At 44.6% G+C, this 21,609-nt stretch overlaps 1 protein-coding gene across 5 annotated transcripts in view; it reads left to right on the top strand.

The window, feature by feature from the left end:
• DDC (dopa decarboxylase) overlaps positions 1 to 21,609 on the top strand; it is a 516,742-nt gene that overhangs the window by 418,798 nt on the left and 76,335 nt on the right. For all 5 annotated transcript variants that reach the window (XM_075315037.1, XM_075315040.1, XM_075315038.1 and 2 more), the window contains one exon: positions 3,685 to 3,704. In XM_075315037.1, the coding sequence (XP_075171152.1) occupies positions 3,685 to 3,704 (20 nt within the window). The remainder of the gene's footprint in view (positions 1 to 3,684; positions 3,705 to 21,609) is intronic.

Here is a 21,609-nt window from a genome sequence, read left to right as displayed (position 1 = left end):
AGTTCGTGGGTGGCCTGCAAGTTCTCGGCCGTGTCCATGAGGAGTTTCTCATGTGGGTATGGGAAGTTAACTTAACAACAGGGGCAACTCCAGTCCCAACAGGGACGGTTCTCTTAACGGACGGTAATCTGGTGATTTTTCGGATTGATTAATTTTCATTCACTCACATCAGTAACAGTGCTAAAGGTCCCAACGGGGACAACAGGGTGCAACGGTGGACCGCTGCCCTCACTTTAGGTCGACTTCTTCATAGACCTTCTCCACCTCGACATCATGACAGCAAGTTGGGGGAGGGGACTGGGACTGCGCCTGGAAACTGCGGCCCTCCCTCACCTTCACATCGAGGGTATACCAGCCCCTCTCCCCACAGTGTCGAGTGTAGACCATCAGGTCTCCCGGCAGCAGGTCACGGCCCGGGTGGCCCGTCGGCAGATGGGCATGTACATCTCGGCGGGCTACAAACACTTCGGCCTCCAGGCCCGGTTCGTATATAAAGCCGTTCCCCCGGTGAGGGTCAAATCTCCGGACCTGCCCCTCGTACACCGGGCCCCGTACCCGGAAGGTGGCATTTCGGAGGTTGTCCTTCTCACGGATGGTACGGGCCACCATCTCGGCCCTCTGGCGCTCTCTTTCAGCAATTTCACGGCCCAGCAGGTTCGGCTCCCTGTCCCAGTAAGGGGCGTCTGCATGCCGCCGCACACGGGTCGGGTCCCGCGGGACTTCCTTCACGCTGACCACAACTGGCGCCCTTTTTGGAAGGTCCCGTGGTGACGTGGCCTAGGGTGCTGCCTCGCAGCGGCAACCCGGTGCAGCCTCAGCCGAGGTTTGGGGTTTGGGAACAGGGATCCTCACCGGCTGGACCTCCGCCTCCTTCTGGACCGGACAGACCACCGGAGCCGGGACGGTCTTGGGTGCGGCCACTTCCGGTGCCGACGTCTCCTCTTCGCGGACGGGCACCTCCCGCTGGATCTTCCATGGCAGCGGGTCGTTTGCGGATATCGCTTGCAGGCTGGCCCTCCAGGGCGGACGGGCGGGGCTCCGCTACCGGTGGTGGGGGTAGCGGGCCTAGTGGCGGGGTAGCAGCAACCAATACGGGTAGCGGGGGAGGCAACAGGGTGAGTGGGCGCAGACCGGGCCCCTCAGCCGCAGCGACCGGTCCTTCTGGGACACAGGGGCGTGGGTCGCTTACGCGCTCCTCCAACTCTGTCTCCACCTCGCGTCTTCGCACGGCCGCTGCCACTTCCGCCATGTTGGCCACCCATCCTTCCAAGAAGAACTGCACTTGGGTCTGCAGGCGGCTGCACATTTGTGCGGTCCAGACCTCCACCCACGCCGCTGTTCCTGGCGTGGGCTCTGGGGTTTCAGCAGTGCCGGACGGACAGGACATCTTGTGCAGCAGTGTTCCAGGAACCATATGGCTTGCAGAGTCCTGGCGTCCCTGCTTTTATGGCCTCGGTTACATGAGGCAGGACGCCATCTGTCCCCCCTTGGTTCTTACTAGCACTTCCTCTTTTTGGGGGCGGGACTTCGCTTTCGCACCCTCCCTGCTCGGGGAAGGCGCTCGAGCGGGAAATCTTCGCGCCAAAACATGGCGGAACTTCAAATTTTTCGGCCGGACGCCGCCGGCGGGGACTGCTGGGCGCACGTCTACCGGTAGGTAGATTGGTTCTAATCCTGTTCGTGACGCCAAGTTGTCGCTGGCGGCGGGGCGCTGCGCTCGCTAACGCTCGGGTCTGGCACTGCTGCTGCTGCTCGGTGGCTCGAGCGGTGGGCCGGATCCGGGGACTCGAGCGGCGCTCCTCGCCCGGGAGTGAAAAGGGGGTGGTATGTTTGGGGATTTAGTCCATGACACCACCCACGGGTTGTGCTGAAGATGGGCACCATCGCTGCTGATGACGGGGATCCCGGGAGCGATGGTAGGGAGCAGCTGAGATGTTGTTCTCCCCCTCTGTGGGTAGGGGTTGGTGGTCCCAGGGCCCGGTGGTGTGACGGGGAGACAGGGTTGGTGAGGTGCAGGGTTAGGTGCTGGAGGAGCCCGTTTTGCCCGCAGGCGCTGGCCCTTGGGTCTCTAGCCTTTGGCGGTGGCTGTATATCCTCACGGTGTGGAAGGTTGCCTTCTGACGGGACTTGGGTAGTTAGGAAACCCCTGGGGTTCCTGTCACACTCTGATTTGACTATTGTCGGTGGCTCCAAGCCTGGTCGGGGTCCGATGGCCCTGCCTGTGTGCTTAACTTCACTCCGGTCCCCGATTCGGTACCGGTGGGCCACCGCCCAACCCCGGTCCTACGGTTCCGCAGAGATCCGTCACTCCTGCAGATGGCCACCACCGTCTGCCAACATTGCTGTCAGTGCCTGGGCTCTCCAGTTCGTGACCTCTCACTTTCACCTCCTAAACTGATCTACTGCTTTTCCCGCCTCCAGGCCTATGAACTCCTCGGTGGGTGGGGCCAACCGCCTGGCTCCGCCCCACCTGGTGTGGACATCAGGCCCTAGAGGGAGGCAACAAGGGTTTTGTTTCTGACTAATGTAACTGTCTGGGGGTGGGGGTGTGTGTTTTGTCTGTGGCTACCTGGCTACTTCAGGGCGCCACACTTACGTACTCCAGGTTTGCTGGAAGAAATCCATACACGTAATGCAGAAACAACCTTCTGCACGAAAATATACATACCCTTATCCTGTTTAAGACTATACAATATACCTTCCTTCCCTCCAACAGGACATTACAAATGGGTTGAAGCAGGGTCTTCCAGCATGACAATGACCCAAAACATGCAACTAAGGCAACAAAAGAGTGGCTAAAAAAGAAGCACATTATGGTCATGGAGTGGCCTAGCCAGTTTCCAGACCTTAATTCCATAGAAAACCTATGGAGGGGGCTAAAGCTCCGAGTTGCCAAGAGACAGCCTCAAAATCTTAATGGTTTAGGGATGATCTGCAAGGAGGAGTGGACCAAAATTCTTCCACACATGTACAAACCTCATCGTCACCTACAAAAAACATCTAACTGCTGTGCTTGCCTACAAGGGTTTTGTCACCAAGTATTAAGTCTTGTTTGCTAGAGGGATCAAATAGTTATTTCTCGCTGCAAAATGCAAATAAATTTATATAATTTACATAATGTGATTTTCTGGATTTTATTTGAATATTCTACTTCTCACTGTTAAAATTAACCTACCCTTAAAATTATAGACTGTTCTTGTGTTTGTCAGAGGGCAAAGTTACAAAATCAGCAAGGGATCAAATACTTATTTCCTTCACTGTAATTTTATATAATTAAATAAAATTCCCAAGACCAGACTGTAACCCTTAAACCATGTCCTTTCAAACTTCTTCTACCCAAGAATAGGGTTTGCTATAAAAAAAAAAAAGAAAATGGACTTACTCCTTAAATTCCATGCCACTTGAGCAATTCCACTCTTGTGATTCCTGCGTGTAATGCAAAGAAGACATCCCCTGTTGAATAGTAGAGGGCATTGGAATTACAGTATAGGTGCACTAAGTTGTTCTAAAAATAAGCGATAAGTAATTGTCATTAATTTATAACATTCCCTTCCTTAGGGATAATTTTGTGAAATGTCTGAAAATCGCGTTAATGATTAAAAAATCCTAGAATTTTATTTTGACAAATAGAAAAAAAATAATTTTACCATTTCCATTATTTATATTTTGTCTTGTCTTTTCCAGGACTAGTGACAGACTACAGGGTAAGTAGTTTAAAGCTCTCATCCTTATCCATTGAAATATGTGGGCTCTACATGTATAAAATAAATAATTTGATGAATTTTTAATGAAGATTTTTCCATGGACTTGTTGCTGGAATTTTTTCTTGTTATATGAAATGAGTTCTTACTATTGCACCTTTGTATGAGCTATTTATAACTAATTTACCATACATAACATGAATCATATGTTAATATTCAATATATTTATATATATATGTACTGTTTACACAATTAATTGATGATTATTTTTATTATTCAACAACCACATTTCTGTCGGTCACTCCAAAAGATTAATACTTTTGAAAACTTATTATTTAAAAAAGTAAAGTGAAAATTAAAAAAAATAGTGACCAATATAGCACCTTTTCTTTTCAACAACAGTCATAAGTCTTTCATCCATAGAGTCCGGGTGTTAATTAATCTGTTGAAGGTCTAAAAAGAGCCCACAAATTCTCAATAGGGTTTAGGTCAGATAAGGAAGGTCATAGCATTATTCTTTCACCTTCAAGGTCTTTACTGGCTACCCAAGGAGCAGAGTACTTGTGCATGCAATGGAGCATTGTGCTGCATAAAAATCATGGTTTTCTTCAATGATGCAGACTTTTTCTTGTACCACTACTTGAAGATAATGTCTCCTAAAAACTGACAGTAGGTGTGGGAGTTGATTTTGAATCCATCTTCAACCTGAAAAGCTCCAACTAGTTCATGTTTAATAATACCAGACCATAGTAGTAGGCACGGACGTCTGTGCCCATTACTGATCCAGCAATGGACACATTCATTTGTTCCATCAAGAGTCACTCTCATCTCATCTGTCCATAAAATATTTGAAAAATCTGTCTTCAGATATTTCTCAATTATTTTAGGAGTTGGTGGTGATCTGCGCTGCTGGTGTTGTATCCAATGAAGGAGTCCAATTCAAGAGAGGTTATTCATAACACATATCAAAGTAGTCTTCTTTAGCAGAGCTCTCAGAAGTAAGGATACTTTGAAATGCGTCAATAATAAACCGCACCCTCTATTGAACTGGGTTTTTACAGTGCTGGTGTTGTAGCCAATAAAGGAGTCCAATTCAGTAGAGGGTTACAATGCAAGAACTGCTCCTTAAAGAGTGAAAGACAAATACAATAAGTGAATTATAATTACCAGCTGTTGAGCAAGGAAAAGGAAGTCCTTACCAAAATATACACAGCACTTATACATACAAGTGTACGAAGATGGTTCCTTGAAGAACAGAGCACATGGCATGATTGTGAACAAAACCTATATATAAAAATTTTTAAAGAGAAAAATAAAGAACAAACACAATAGTAAAATGTAGGGATGCTCAAAGCACCTGTGCAAATAAACCTGTAATGAAACCTGATATGCACAAGCACAGTTATTATCATATTGAACTATAACAAGCGAGATGGTCAGATAAAGGTATACATAAAGCACATGTACAAATGCCAAACATAGAATTAAAAAGAGTTCAAAGCATACATAATGCGCACGTGCAAGCATTGGATATGGAATTGCATACAGTCAAGGACTCAATATGTGCAAGCGTGGTTAAAGTAACCTTATAGTGAGAATGTACAGTATGTGGCGGGATGTCAATACAGGAAAGAATATCAATGTGCCTGTGTAGCAGAACGCAAATAACAAAACCATGCACCTGCGCAATGCTACTTGTGTGGTTTATTCTCTACACTTTTCAAAGTATTTTTACTTCTGAGATCTCTGTTCTCCTGAAGAAGTAAGAATACTTTGAAACGCATTGTGAATACCTTCTATTAAATTGGACATCTTCAGTGAATACAACAACAGTGACACAGGTTACCTGCAGCTTCCAAAACAATCAATATAAAGTTGAATCTTTCAACCTGTGGAGCTGCAGTAACATGAATCCTTGCATCAGAACCCTTATAGTGTTATTTCTCACATAACCGCATCAGGTTAGCAACACCGCTTTGTGCTTAACATGCCCTATTGTACATTTATTGTTTCCGCAGCCATTTTCAGATATTTCTTGGCTCAGTGTTGTTGTTTCAATACATGTGTTTTGTTCAATGGTGGTCAGGTTTCATCTTTCCTTACTTTGGCCAGGTCTCTGATTACTGAACACTTTATACTTCTGGCCACTCCAGGGAGGCTGCAGTTCTGGAGTTTGACAACCCTGAAGTATAATGGGTTCCTGGTTGCTTCACGTTGGATTTCCCTTTGGCAGTTAATGTACATCTTTTTTCTCAACACTTTTTTTGCAAACCTGTTGACTATTTTTGACAACTTTTGATTGTTTCTGTGATCATGTCACAATATCTTAGCAACTTTAAGAATGCTGCATCCCTCTGTAACATTTTTAAACAATTTTTGACTTTTCAGATTTAGTTCAATTTTATGGGGGGCCAAGGAAAACAAGCTGCCAAATAATTCTGCACACCTTGATAAAGGGTGTTTAGGACTCACCCTCCCTCACTACATGAATACAGATCACCGGATATGTTTCAAACAAATAAGCAGTCACGTGTACACTACTTGGGGTTACAATATATGCATAAAAATGATAATATGATCAAAGAAAAGAAAGTACATACATATATGTATACATGAATAGTATACAGGAACATTACTGGAACAACAAGGTGTGCACATGTGAATTGGACGTATGGTCTGAGCACTGACAAGCTGGGCCCCACCCCTATAACCTCTGCAGCAATGCTGGCAGCATTCATACTTCTATTTTGAAAACACAACTTCTGTTTATGACACTGAGCACATGCACTGAACTTCTTTGGATGAAGATGGTGGGAATTCAACAATTCTTTTTTTCAGATCCTCAGACAGTTCTTTGCCATGAGGTGCCATAGATACCCCAAGTAAAACAAAAATGCAAGCCCATATGTTAAAGACGTACTTTAATTTTATTAATACATAAGGCAAGGCAAAGGTATGGCAGAATCCTGGTCTCTCATAGCCTCTTGTTGCAGGTCCACATATAGATTGGTATTATATGTTTTTTCTCCTTTCACTATTTTTTATTTACTTATTTTTTTTTGCTACATTGGTACTTTAAAATGATTTACTATCAGATGGCTTCTATCACGGATGCCACACTATACCCATTTAGTATTTTTTTGTTATCATTATAAGCTTTCTACCTTCCCTCCCTTTGTGGTTTAATTCTTATGATTGTGCCTTAAATAGGGTTAACCTCAATGAGTTTTTTTCCACTGCGGTTTTATTACATCTGATTATCATATTATTTCCTATTTTCTAATGAAAAGGAATAAAAAAACAATACCCAATTTTTTTACTTGTTTATATATTCACACTTTCCTGCACCTTAAATACCTTTTTGAGGAATTATGATACAATAAAAAAAAATATTCCAGGTGTCCTGCTTTTTTGTTTTTGTCTTCCTTGTGCCTGTGATATATACAGTTGAAACCAGAAGTTTACATACAGTGCTGGCCGAAAGTATTTGCACCCCTGCAATTCTGTCAGATAATACTCAGTTTCTTCTTGAAAATGATTGCAATCACAAATTCTTTGGTATTATTATCTTCATTTATTTTGCTTGCAATGAAAAAACACAAAAGAGAATGAAACAAAAATCAAATCATTGATCATTTCACACAAAACTCCAAAAATGGGCCAGACAAAAGTATTGACACCCTTAGCCTAATACTTGGTTGCACAACCTTTAGCCAAAATAACTGCGAACAACCGCTTCCGGTAACCATCAATGAGTTTCTTACAATGCTCTCCTGGAATTTTAGACCATTCTTCTTTGGCAAAATGCTCCAGGTCCCTGAGATTTGAAGGGTGCCTTCTCCAAACTGCCATTTTGAGATCTCTCCACAGGTGTTCTATGGGATTCAGGTCTGGACTCATTGCTGGCCACTTTAGTAGTCTCCAGTGCTTTCTCTCAAACCATTTTCTAGTGCTTTTTGAAGTGCTTTTGGAAGACCCATGACCTCTGAGAGAGACCCAGCTTTCTCACACTGGGCCCTACATTATGCTGCAAAATTTGTTGGTAGTTCTCAGACTTCATAATGCCATGCACACAGTCAAGCAGTCCAGTGCCAGAGGCAGCAAAGCAACCCCAAAATATCAGGGAACCTCCGTCATGTTTGACTGTAGGGACCATGTTCTTTTCTTTAAATGCCTCTTTTTTTCCTGTAAACTCTATGTTGATGGCTTGTCCCAAAAAGCTCTACTTTTGTCTCATCTGACCAGAGAATATTCTTCCAAAACGTTTTAGGCTTTCTCAGGTAAGTTTTGGCAAACTCCAGCCTGGCTTTTTTATGTCTCGGGGTAAGAAGTGGGATCTTCCTGGGTATCCTACCATACAGTCCCTTTTCATTCAGACACCGACGGATAGTATGGGTTGACACTGTTGTACCCTCGGACTGCAGGGCAGCTTGAACTTGTTTGGATGTTAGTCGAGGTTCTTTATCCACCATCCGTATAATCTTGCGTTGAAATCTCTCGTCAATTTTTCTTTTCCTTCCACATCTAGGGAGGTTAGCCACAGTGCCATGGGCTTTAAACTTCTTGATGACACTGCGCACCGTAGACACAGGAACTTTCAGGTCTTTGGAGATGGACTTGTAGCCTTGAGATTGCTCATGCTTCCTCACAATTTGGATTCTCAAGTCCTCAGACAGTTCTTTGGTCTTCTTTCTTTTCTCCATGCTCATGTGGTATACACAAGGACACAGGACAGAGGTTGAGTCAACTTTAATCCATGTTAACTGGCTGCAAGTGTGATTTAGTTATTGCCAACACTTGTTAGGTGCCACAGGTAAGTTACAGGTGCTGTTAATTACACAAATTAGAGAAGCATCACATGATTTTCCAAACAGGGCCAATACTTTTGTCCACCCCTTTTTTATGTTTGGTGTGGAATTATATCCAATTTGGCTTTATGACAATGTTTTTTGTTTTTTTTCATTGAAGACAAATTAAATGAAGATAATACCAAAGAATTTGTGATTGCAATCATTTTCAAGAAGAAACTGAGTATTATCTGACAGAATTGCAGGGGTGCCAATACTTTTGGCCAGCACTGTACACTATCGATAAAGACACATATGCATGTTTTTCTCACTATCTGCATTTTATTACTTTCTGCAGCAAAAGTTTATATACACTAAGAGTACTATCCGTTTAAACAATATAGGACAGCCCATATGATGATGTCATGTCTTTGGAAGCTTCTCATAGGTTTATTGGAAGCATCTGAGTAAATTAGAGACACATCTGTGGATGTATTTTAATGCACACCTGAAACACACTACTTCTTTGTGTAGAATCATGGGAAACTCAAAAGAAATTAGCCAAGATCTCAAGAAGAGAATCGTCGGCTTGCACAAATCTGGTTCAATCTTGCGTGCAATTTTCAGATACCTGAAGGTGTCTTGTTCATCTGTACAAACAATTATACACCCTATAGAGAAAAAGACATGGATCGCACATCTCAAAAAATACAATGATCTAAAGCCGTTAGGCAAAAAATTAAATAGAACATGAGGTTCTTTGTTACCATTCTGATCAGACTCTATTAAGCCCACTGCCACGTCACGGCGAACCTCTGGAGTGGGTCCCTAATCTAAACCTTATAGTGCAACATTGTGCACTAACCACTGCTGCAGCGACAAAGCGCAGCAATTATACACAAGTACAAACAAAAGATGAGAATGTCCAGCCAACATACCGCTCAGGAAGGAGACGAGTTTTGTGTACCCGAGATTAATGTACTTTGGCCAGACATGTACATATCAACCCAACAACAAAGGCAAAAGACCTTCTGAAGATGCTGGTGGAAGATGATAAGATTGTGTAGTTATCCACTGTGAAACGAGTACTGTATCAATATGGGTTGCAAGGCCAATCTGTCAGAAAAAAGCCATTACTCCAAAAGAAACGTAAAAAAGCCAGATTAATGTTTGCAAATGCACACAGGACCAAAGACCTTGTAGCACCCGGTCCCCGCAAGGCGCTCCCACTCTTATGTCTCAGCAGGGGCGCTGGTCTCCTCTCCTGTCAAGTAGGCACATGTGCCCTGTTACTGTCCCGGGGCCTGCCACAGCCTCCTCCTGCTCCCAGGCCACACTCAGGTCTTTTGGCAGTGCCCGATGGGTTCGCACGTGGTCAAACCCCTTTCTTAAAGCGCCATAGTCCTATTACCTGGAAGTGATCCTTGAGGTCAGAAATTATCCTGCCTATCCGTAGTGTGTTGCCATTTCTCCGGCCCCCTACCAGTCACTGTGTCTAATCTTGTTGCGTCACGTGTCCTAGTGCCTGTTACCTGTACCTGCTAATCTGTGTCTCTTCCTAGAGCCTGATACTACCACCACTTCCGTGCTGCCACACCTGAGTTACTACCTCCGTGCTGCCACGTCTGAGTTACCACCTCCATGCTGCCACGTCTGATTTACCACCTCTGTGCCGCCACATCTGAGTCACCGTGCTGCAACGTGTGAGCCACCAGTTCCATGCTGCTATGTCCAGGACACCATGTCTTATTGCCACGTCTGTGATTCCTTGTCTGTGCTGCCAGATCTGTACACACACATACTGAACTTCAGAGACTCTCCTGTTTGTAAGAGCCAATACCACTTGTCTTGGCAATAGTGCATTTAGGCACCCTGGGGCAGCGCTTGACAGTCCCTGTATAGAGGGTAAATTGAGGTTAGCTTTTGCAGGGGAGTCCGGTGTATGACCCAGTGGGTCCGCTCCTGTATGCTCACCGCTCCTCAGCGACCTTAACAGACCTTAAATTTTGGAGACATGTCCTGTGGTCTGTTGAAACAATAATGACCATCGTTACGCTTGGAGGAAAAAGTGAGAAGCTTTGAAGGCTTAGAATATCATCCCAACTGTGAAACACATGGTTTGCAGCATCCATGTTTTTGGGTTGTTTTGCGGCTGGAGAGACTGGTGCACTTCACAAAATAGATGACATCATGAGGAAAGAAGCTAGTGTGGCAATACTAAAGCAACATCTCAAGACATCAGCCAGGAACTTAAAGCTTGGGCGGAAATGGGTCTTCCAAATGGACAGTGACCCGACGCATACTGCCACACTGGTTACAAGGTGGCTTAAGAATATCAAAGTCGATGTTTTGAAGTGGCCACCTGAAAGCATTGATCTTAATACTATTGAAAATTTATGAAACTTAGAAGACAGGTGCGAGCAAGGCGACCTACAAACAAGGCTAAAGGCTGCCTTACACGTTACGATTTCATATGCGATCTCGTATGCAATGCGACACGCCCAGGTCGTATATACGATCTGAAGAGATCGTACATAGGTCGTCTCTGAGCATATTCTATACGATGCCACATCGATCAATATCTCGTTAGATCTACCGGACCGCAGACAGGGATAAATGATTAACATTACACGAGTTGCGTACGCCTAATAAAGCACGAAGGACAATTCGTTACGCAGTTGGTACCACCAATCATAGCGGTGGGCGTAAGGCATGGCGTGGAGAGACATGCCCGCGTCGCATATGACGTACATAATAACGATGAGGCTAGTCGTTGTTAGGGTGTCACACGTATCAATATACCGGTTTCGTTCAACAAAACGAACAATATTTAGAAAATGAACGATGTGTATGCGATCAACATTTTTGCGTACAATCAGGGTCGTACATAGGTGTCACATGCAACTACGTCACTAACAATGCCAGATGTGCGTCACTTACGACGTGACCCCGCCGACATCTCGTAAGATATATTGTAGCGTGTAAAGCCTGCTTTAGTTACATTAGTTCTGTCAGGAGGAATGGGCCCAAATTCCACCAACTATTGTAAGGCTATGTCCGCACTTTGCGTCGTCCTAGTTGCAGTTCTAAACGCATCCTCTGGCAGAAATTGCTTTTGCCAAAGTTGCTTTTGACCACAAAATTGCGGTAAATACGCATACGTTTTAGCCGCGTTTTTAGCGCTTTTTACATGCTTTTCCATTGCGTTTAGACAGATGCGTTTTGAACATAAAGACACTGCTAAATAAAGTTTAAACACTCAAACACAATGAAAAAAGGGAAAAAAAAAGGAACACATATAATTATTGAAATAATAACGAAAATAGTTATATTTCATATAATTATAGCAGTTTAATACTATTTAGCGGTAAAATAGCAATAAATTTATATTTTTCATTAATTTAATTGTCGGACTATGTGTGTGTGTGTAAAGGGATATATCATTTCATTTTGATGTCAGAAAAGCATGCATTTATGTAGTCCAAAACACATCCTTTTTGCAGCCAAAAAGCATGTTAAACGCTGGAATTTTGATGTTGCTTGCTTTTTACAACTTCTCATTGACTTCATTGTTAGCAAAACGCAGCCCAAAAGGCAAAAACAGTTGACATGCTGCTTCTTTGAACGCTGAGTTTTTGCCCAAAATTATGCAAATTAAACGCAGCGTTTGAAAACGCAAAGTGCGGACAGGAAATCCCCATTTCCCATAGACTTTGCTGGAAAATCAAAACGCATGCATTTTGGCATGAAAACGCTGCAGTTCAAAACGCTGCAGAAAAGCAGTTGAAAAGCAGGTGAAAACACAAAATGCGGACACAGCCTAAGACCCTTGCGGAAGGATATCCAAAACGTTTAACTCAAATCACACAGTTTAAGGGCAATGGAACTAAATACTAATGAAATATATGTAAACTTTTCACTTTGCAGAAAGTAATAAAAATGCCTTAAAACTTTCTCTCTCTCTCATTATTCTGGCATTTGGCAAATATAAATAATTTTGGTTTCTAATGGACCTAAAACAGGAAAGGTTTATTCTGATTTCATGTCAATAGTGAGAAAAACATGCAGATGTGTCTTTTTAGAAAGCGTAAGTAAATGTCTGGTTTCAACTGCACATATATTTATAATATACATTAATTTAATTACAGTATGTATTAATAAAATTACGTTTTTAAGATATAAGCTTGCATTTTTGTTTTTCTTGGGGTATCTATGCTGGATTTCTACATATAAGCCTTGATATCTGGAGTGTTTATATGGGTGCCATGAGGTGACATGTGTGAGAGATAACACCAAATGTAACACACCTGCTCCCCATTCACATCTGAGATCTTGTAATACTAATGAGTCACATGAAACCGGGGAGGGAAAATGGCTAATTGGGCACAATTTGGCCATTTTCACCTAGGGGTGTACTCACTTTTGCCAGTGGTTTTGACATTAATGGCTGTGTGTTGAATTACTTCGAGGGCACACCAAATTTGCACTGTTATATAAGCTGAACACGGACTTCTTTACATTGTATCAAAGTGTCATATTGTCAGTGTTGTCCCATGAAACTTGTAGTTCACCTGTCCTACTGTTCTAATGCCCTATCCAGCCTCCTCCCGGTCTCCTTGGGCAGATAAAATTTTCCTTGGGCATCTTCATTTTGCACCCCAGGGCTTATAGTGCTGAGTAGGCGTTTGACATTTTGATGCACATTGTGCTGTCAGAATGTCCATCGCTAGAGACCTGCCCACCGTCTCAGGAGACACGAAGAAGATGTTGTGTGGGTTAAAAGAGGAAAGAAGAGGCCAGATGGAGTGGAGAACCAGTCAGCATCAGCGGGATAAGTGAGCAGTGAAGTATCAAATAGTTTCTTGTTCAACCTCCAGTTATTACGCTTTGAAGTCTGATGAGACCCCAGTGCATAATAAGGAACATTTCCATTGCATTAAATAACTTCAATGCAAATCAAATTTACTTGTCAAATTCAAGAAGAAGAAACAACTTTTTGAAAATGAGCGACGTGTCAACGAGCAACGATAAGATGAGTATTTTTGCTTGTTCACCGTCGCTCGTAGCTGTCACACGCTACAATATATCAAACGATGCCGGATGTGCGTCACTAACGACGTGACCCCGACGACATATCGCACGATATATCGTCTCGTGTGACGCCCGCATTACACTTACACAGTCCAAACTTAGACTAAACAGTCTTAAAATGTGGCAAAATTATGTTTCAGCTGATACCACCTATCACATGGCTTACTTTTTGCCAGAAATTGGAGACAAAACCTTGCTGAACCATGTCTTTCAGCGAAATCACACCCCCTGTCAGACAAGGTAAAAATGCCTGGCACGTTATTAAAAACTGTTTTCCTAATCCTAGTGTTCTGCCTTCGTCCACGTGTGAGCTGTGTGGACTCCGGCATACAGCTAACCTACATCCACTGTTTCAATAAACAGACTGTGTTGCCTTTAAGTCTTTATTTATTAAATGATGATGGATAGGTGGATGATCATAAGAAATGGATGATTAATTGGTAAAAACTATAATAAAAGATACAAATCCAAATCAGTACAGGCATATCACAAATAACAGAATGACATACATAATAGTACTGGTATTTACAGAATCTGCATAACATAGAGAGCAATGCATATGACTGAATACAACATTTACACTGCTGATGCTGCCCTACACCTGCTCTGCATGTATCACGGCCTATGTAATCTGAGTAGAGCCACTGTTACTTCACAGTGCCTACATAACAACTGTACACATATTCTAACATAAATATGTAGTTTAGTACAATGATTCCTACCGGGATCCACTAGTCAGGAGGAACGATTGAAGAAAAGGAACTAGAGCCAGCTATAGCACCTCTGAATCCTATGGAGGCACCAAGACATCTGCGTCTCGAACTCAGGAAGGGAAGGGAAAAGGGGCAGTCCAAGGAAGTATCTTTTCCTTAAAGCAACAGGCTCCAACCCACAGAAATACTGTAGAAATGTATGAGGAAAACACTTAAAACATAAGAAAGCCAACAGTGACCTCTTGTGGGCAACAAACGATATTACCCTTGTCCTATTTAATGAATAGAAGACAGAACACTCCCCGCTTGGCGTTAACCAATGCCACTATTGGACTCCTGAGGGGATAACAACAACACAAGTTCAGTGACTGGTCTGGTGAACAGTTTGTTCTCTCCGAGCTTGCTCACTCTGACCTCTACCTTGCGTAGTCTCCCGTCCTTGCTGGGAAAGGGTTTGGTGACCAGGCCGAGTGGCCACTCATTTCAGTGTGATTGACTGTCCTTTACAAGTACCACATCGCCAAGTCTGATGTTTGGATGGTCTTTCTGCCATTTTGTTCTGGTTTGCAGAGTGGAGAGATATTGTTTCCTCCATCTGTCCCAAAAGGCATTGGACACGTTTTGTACTTGCCTCCATTGTCTTCTGTAGAGGTCTTTCTCGGTGAATTCTCCAGGTGGAGCTCCTGGGACACAGGTTTTCTGTGTAAGTAACATGGCAGGAGTAAGAACTGTTGAGTCTCCAGAATCTCCAGAAAGAGCTGTCAATGGCCTAGCATTCATGATAGCTGTAACTTCGGCCAAGAACGTAGTCAAGCTTTCGTGGGTAAGTCTGGTGTTTGCTTGCAAGAGGATAGAATCTAGAATCTTGCGTGCAATTCCTATCATTCTTTCCCAGGTGCCTCCCATGTGCGAAGAGTGTGGCGGGTTGAAGATCCAGGTGCATCCTTGCTCACCTAGGTACCTCTCTACATTTGTAATGTCTAGATTGGAAGGGATTTGGAGTTCTCTTGCTGCTCCAATAAAGTTCGTGCCTCTATCAGAACGAATGTGCTTCACAGGGCCTCTGATAGCGATGAAGCGTCGAAGTGCATTTATGAAACTTGAAGTGTCCATAGATTTTATTACTTCGATATGATCAGCTCTGACAGACAAACAGGTGAATAGAACTGCCCAACACTTTGCTTCGGCATGGACCTTCCTAGTGCGTCTTGTAGCTACGGACCAGGGGCCGAACACATCCAGTCCAACGTTGGTGAAAGGGGGTTCAGTACTGAGCCTGTCAGGTGGAAGATTGGCCATCTTCTGGTTTTGAAACACGCCACGAAGTTTGCGACACGTAACGCAGTTGAAGATGAGTTTGCTCGCACTTCTCTTCGCTCCGACTTTCCATAGTCCAGCCGCTCATAGACTCCCTTCGGTAAACAAACGACCTTGATGTCTCACCAAGATGTGATGATGTCGAATGAGCAAGGTTGTGACGTGATGACGTCTGGGAATTATTACCGGGTGTCTCTCTGAGACTTCTACCTTAGCTTCTTGAATGCGGCCACCTATTTTCAGCAGCCCATCTTTGTCAATGAACGGGTCGAGTTTCCTCAACGCACTGTCTCTAGGAATCGGTAGTCCTTTGTCAAGATTGCCTATTTCCTTGTTGTAGGCTTCATTTTGTACAACATGGAGTATTGTAATCTTGGCTTTCTCTAGGTTGGGAGCAGTAAACGCATGCTTGCAGTGATGCCAACCTTTACTGCATCTCTGATTTGTTGGTAGTTCGGACTTGTAAAACTGAGTCACGTGTAGTAAAAAGGCAATGGCCCTAACAAGTGAGTTCCAGGTTGAGAATCTACTGAACCGATGAGATCTGAGGTGACATCCTGAAACCACTGTATGAAGAGCTGACACTTGAGGACGAAGGTCGTCGTCGACATCTGGATCCACCAGTTCGAACGTATCGGGCCTGCTGATGTAGGATGTTGTCTGGTACAGGAAGGCAGGGCCTGTGAACCATGTAGTGTCCTTAAGGTGACTTGGTGCAACGGATCTAGTCGCATGGTCGGCGGGATTGTGATGAGTAGATACGTAATGCCACTGGTCAGGGCAAGTTGATCTTCTTATTCTCAACACCCGGTTGCTGACGTAGACGTAGAAGCGTCGTTTTTCGTTGCAGATGTATCCTAGTACCACCTTGCTGTCAGTGTAGAACTCTGCATCTTTAATCTCCTGATTCATTCCATCTGAGATAAGTTCAGCCAGCTCAACTGCAAGGACGGCAGCACAGAGTTCCAGTCTAGGTATCGTGTGTTCACGGAGTGGCGCCAGTTTTGTCCGACTCATGACGAACCCAATATGGATCTGTTCATTCACATCGGTGGTTTTAAGGTATACTACTGCTGCGATTGCTTTGACTGATGCATCGCAGAAAATACAGAGTCTTTGAGATTTGACTTCTGTGGATGGCACAGGAGCGTATGGTCGGTTCACATGAAGATCGGTCAAGGCCTCGAGAGACTTCCTCCACTGTGCCCACAGGTCTGCCTTTTCTGCAGGAAGTGTATCATCCCAATCAGATGTCTCTTGGGTGAAGTCTCTTAGCATCATTTTACCTTGGACGGTAACTGGAGCTACGAATCCCAGAGGATCGTACAAACTATTCACAAAGGAAAGGACACCTCTACGTGTGAAGGATTTTTCTTCTTTGTTCATCTGAAAGGTGAAGGCATCTGTCTTCAAGTCCCAAAGTAGTCCTAGGCTCCGTTGCATGGGAAGAGAGTCGATGCTCAGGTCTATGCCCTTCAGATCACTGGAATAGTCTTGAGAGGGAAAGGCTTCCATCAGTTCTCGGCTATTGGATGCAATCTTATGCAACCTTAAGTTGGACTGAGCGAGCATTTCTTGAGCTCTTTTTAGAAGACTGATTGCTGCCTCATTTGTGGGTGTGGATTTCAAGCAGTCGTCTACGTAGAAATCATTTTCCACAAAGGATCTGACATCCGACCCGTACTTCTCTTCACCTTCTATGGCGGAATTCCTGAGACCGTAGATAGCCACTGCGGGGGAAGGACTATTCCCGAAGATGTGTACCCTCATCCAGTACTCTATGATGTCTTTATCTGGGTTGTTGTCACGGTACCAGAAGAACCTCAGGTAGTTTCTGTGTTCCTTTTTGACGAGAAAGCAGTGAAACATCTGTTGGATGTCAGCCATAAATGCCACCGTATCTCTGCGGAAACAGAGTAGAACTTCTAGGAGTCTGTTGTTGAGGTCTGGGCCAGATAGTAGGACATCATTCAACGAGACGTCTTCGCACTTGGCACTTGAGTCGAACACCACTCTTATTTGGCCTGGCTTTTTAGGATGGTACACTCCGAAGATGGGTAAGTACCAGCGTTCCTCAGAGTCTCGTAGTGTAGGTGCGATCTCTGCATGGTTATTTCGGAATATCTTCTCCATGAAGGTAAAGAAATGTTCTCTCATCTCGGGAGACTTCTTGAGCTTGTGTCTGAGGGAGACAAATCGACTGTAGACCTTTTCCCTGTCGTTGGGTAGGCGTTGTCTCCGTGGTCGGAATGGTAAGGGTGCCACCCAGCTGTTCGACTTGTCTTTGGTTATTTCTTGGTCCATGAGGTCCAAGAACATCCTGTCTTCTATGGACATTGCTGTTTTGTTGTCCTCTTTGGTCCTGTGGAAGACTGTACAGCCTATGTGGTCTTGTTCGCCCTCACAAGCGTGGTCTTCGTTGGAAAAGACATGGCAGAGGAGTACTGCTTGGTAATTCCTTTACCAACAGACTGTTGTGACATGGTCGGAAGAAAGACGGACGTCCATTTTCTAGTGTGTTGGTGAGCATACTGTTGACTGAGGCTGGCTTGTGTGCTCCTCCTAGACAGACATCTCCTACTATGACCCATCCTAGGTCAAGTCTCTGCGCATATGGAGTGTTCTGGAAGCCGTTAATGGACTCTCTAGCCTTATGCACGCGTAGCATGTCTCTTCCAAGGAGTAAGGCTATTGGAGCTTCTGAGTCCAGTTCTGGAATCAGGTGAGCTATACGCTTCATATGGGGGTGATGAGCTGCTACCTCTGGTGAAGGTATCTCGGACCTGTTGTCAGGAATCTGGTTGCACTCCAGTATGGTAGGTAATGATAGGCAGGTCTGACCATCTATGGATTCCACCTTGTATCCGCTTGCCTTCCTCCCCGCCGTCTCAACGGTACCTGAACATGTCTTCAAGGAGTAGGGAGAACCGGGGCCTGCAATGTTGACACTGCTGAAGAAGATGAACTTGGCAAGAGACCTGTTGCTCTGGTCGTCCAAGATCGCATAGATCTTAATTGCTTTGTCTCTGCGGCCTGCTGGGTAGACTCTGACAAGGCAGATTTTCGAACAGGACCTTCCTCCTGTGAGTCCTTTACAGATCTCCGTACATTGAGAGGTAACCACCGTGGTCTCTTCATCAGTGTTCTTCTGTTTTCCATCGTGTTCTTCTGCTTGCGGCAACACTCGTGTAGGTGGTCCAGGGTGTAAGGCTGTATTGTGATCCGTGCTGTCACATTCTGCACATTTCACGCTAGCTTCGCAGTTCTTGGCCATGTGCAATGTTGCAGCACAGCATTTGAAGCAGATGTTGTGTTCCTTGAGGAAGCCTTTGCGATCCTCTAGAGACTTCTCCCTGAAGGCTCTGCATTTTAGTAGAGGATGTGGTTTCCGGTGTAGAGGACACTGTTTACTGATATCCTGGGGTTTGTTCTCTTCTGGAGGATGCTTACTCTCTTTGTGAGCAGGACCTGAGGAGACAATGTTAGTTTTGTGGACTGCCACGGGTGCCCTACTGGGTTTGACACCGGGGGCGGTGGTACATGACAGAGTAAAATCAAAACTAGGGTCATTTCTGATTTTAGCTTGCTGAGCTACAAAACCTACAAATACAGCAAAGGGCGGGAATGGCGCGTTATGTGTTTGCTTATACCGTGAACCGTGTGAGACCCACTTTTCTTGTAGATTGTAAGGAAGTTTTTGCACTATCGGATTGACACCCCTAGTGGTATCCAAGAATGCCAATCCGGGCAAATCTCCTTCCTCTTGGGCAACCTGTAACTCTACTAACAGATCGCTTAGCTCTCTTAGCCTTTGAAAGCCTTTGGGTCCTATCTTAGGGAAGTCATCAATTCTTTTAAACAAAGCATTTTCAATAACTTCTATGGACCCATAGCATTCATCAAGTCTCTTCCACGCCAAGTGTAGACCTTTGGGTGGGTTTTTAATGTTAATGTCTCTTAGTCTTTTGGCGTGTTCTACCGATTCACTACCAAGCCATTTTACCAGGAGATCTAACTCCTCACTACAAGAAAGGTCCAAACCTCTTATGGTGTTCTGGAACGAGGCTCGCCACGACCTATAATTCTCGGCACGATCATCGAACTTTACAAGTCCTTTTGTGACCAGATCTCGACGAGCAAAGAACTTTGCAAAGTCCATGGTGGCTTGGTCAGTGCTGGTGCGAGCCGGTGTGTGGTCGTGTCTATTGTGTGGTGTATCACCATACCTGTAGGGTGTTTCCGCCTTCGGAAAGTCAGCATAGTACCTCCCCGGAGAGGAAGGTGTCTCTTTGTGGTAAGATGGTGGTTGTACCTTCCGCTCTGTGGAATAGTAGTTTTGGTGAACCTCCTCGTGCTGTACACTCTCTTGCTTGAAGCGGTGTAATTCGAGGTTGGATGGCTGGCTGTCTGTGTAGTCTGTTCGGTGAAGCACATCTGAGCTGTCATCTATCCTGGAGTATTGGTAGACGTATTCTGCGACGCACTGTGCTGGATCCTGCTGGTTTAGGTCCGGCCCAAGAACATCGCTGCGTCTTTCTTCGGGGTGCTCTGCCGCTTCCAGGAACTCTGCCTTGGCTATTGCGGCCGCTGTCTCCTTTTCTACGGCAAGTCTTTCTAGAGTCAGTTGCAGACGTGCACTCTCTGCTTCTTGTTCTGATTGCAGACGTGCACTCTCTGTCTGTTTTAGTTTGAGTTGCATTTCCTGTTTAGCGAAGGAGGACCTCACTTTAGCTGCTTTGGCCTCAGTGCGGGCGATGGCAGCAAGCTCCCTAATTGAGGACTTAGTAGAGCTTGCCCGTGACCTTGTCTTCAGGGAAGACGCTCGGCTGACAGACATTGTGCACTTGGCTGCAGACTACTTTAGCGGGAAACAGAGTCTATTTGCGGACGGCCTTCTGCGTGGTGGCGAGTGGAATGGTGGTTTCCGGCGTATTGCGGTCTAGTCACTGCGGCTGTATGGTGGCTGCTGCGACATCCATATGCGGTACAGCGTGGATGTTAGCGGTCCCGTACTACAGCCTGTGACCGGCTATCTTTACTGGAGTTGGACTGCGCTCTTGTTCTATGTAGCTGTATGGCGGCTGCTGTAATATCCGTGTGCCGTGTAGCGTGGGTGTTAGCTGTCCCGTACAGTTCGTACAATCGCTGCCTGCGACCAGCAGCCCGTTTTTACTGTTCTGCCTTCGTCCACGTGTGAGCTGTGTGGACTCCGGCATACAGCTAACCTTCATCCACTGTTTCAATAAACAGAATGTGTTGCCTTTAAGTCTTTATTTATTAAATGGTGATGGATAGGTGGATGATCATAAGAAATGGATGATTAATTGGTAAAAACTATAACAAAAGATACAAATCCAAATCAGTACAGGCATATCACAAATAACAGAATGACATACATAGTAGTACTGGTATTTACAGAATCTGCATAACATAGAGAGCAATGCATATGACTGAATACAACATTTACACTGCTGATGCTGCCCCACACCTGCTCTGCATGTATCACGGCCTATGTAATCTGAGTAGAGCCACTGTTACTTCACAGTGCCTACATAACAACTGTACACATATTCTAACATAAATATGTAGTTTAGTACAATGATTCCTACCGGGATCCACTAGTCAGGAGGAATGATTGAAGAAAAGGAACTAGAGCCAGCTATAGCACCTCTGAATCCTATGGAGGCACCAAGACATCTGCGTCTCGAACTCAGGAAGGGAAGGGAAAAGAGGCAGTCCAAGGAAGTATCTTTTCCTTAAAGCAACAGGCTCCAACCCACAGAAATACTGTAGAAATGTATGAGGAAAACACTTAAAACATAAGAAAGCCAACAGTGACCTCTTGTGGGCAACAAACGATATTACCCTTGTCCTATTTAATGAATAGAAGACAGAACACCTAGTGTATTTAATTTGATATATGGTGTATATAGGTGTATTTAGCTTAATATAGTGTATCTGCGTTAATGTGTACCTTAGTTAAAACATTTTTTTTTCTTT

Source organism: Anomaloglossus baeobatrachus, chromosome 6, assembly GCF_048569485.1.
Source record: "Anomaloglossus baeobatrachus isolate aAnoBae1 chromosome 6, aAnoBae1.hap1, whole genome shotgun sequence".
NCBI classification, from domain to species: Eukaryota; Metazoa; Chordata; class Amphibia; order Anura; family Aromobatidae; genus Anomaloglossus; species Anomaloglossus baeobatrachus.
Note: the sequence above shows the minus strand (reverse complement) of the source record. Positions and strands in the feature narration are given on the sequence as shown.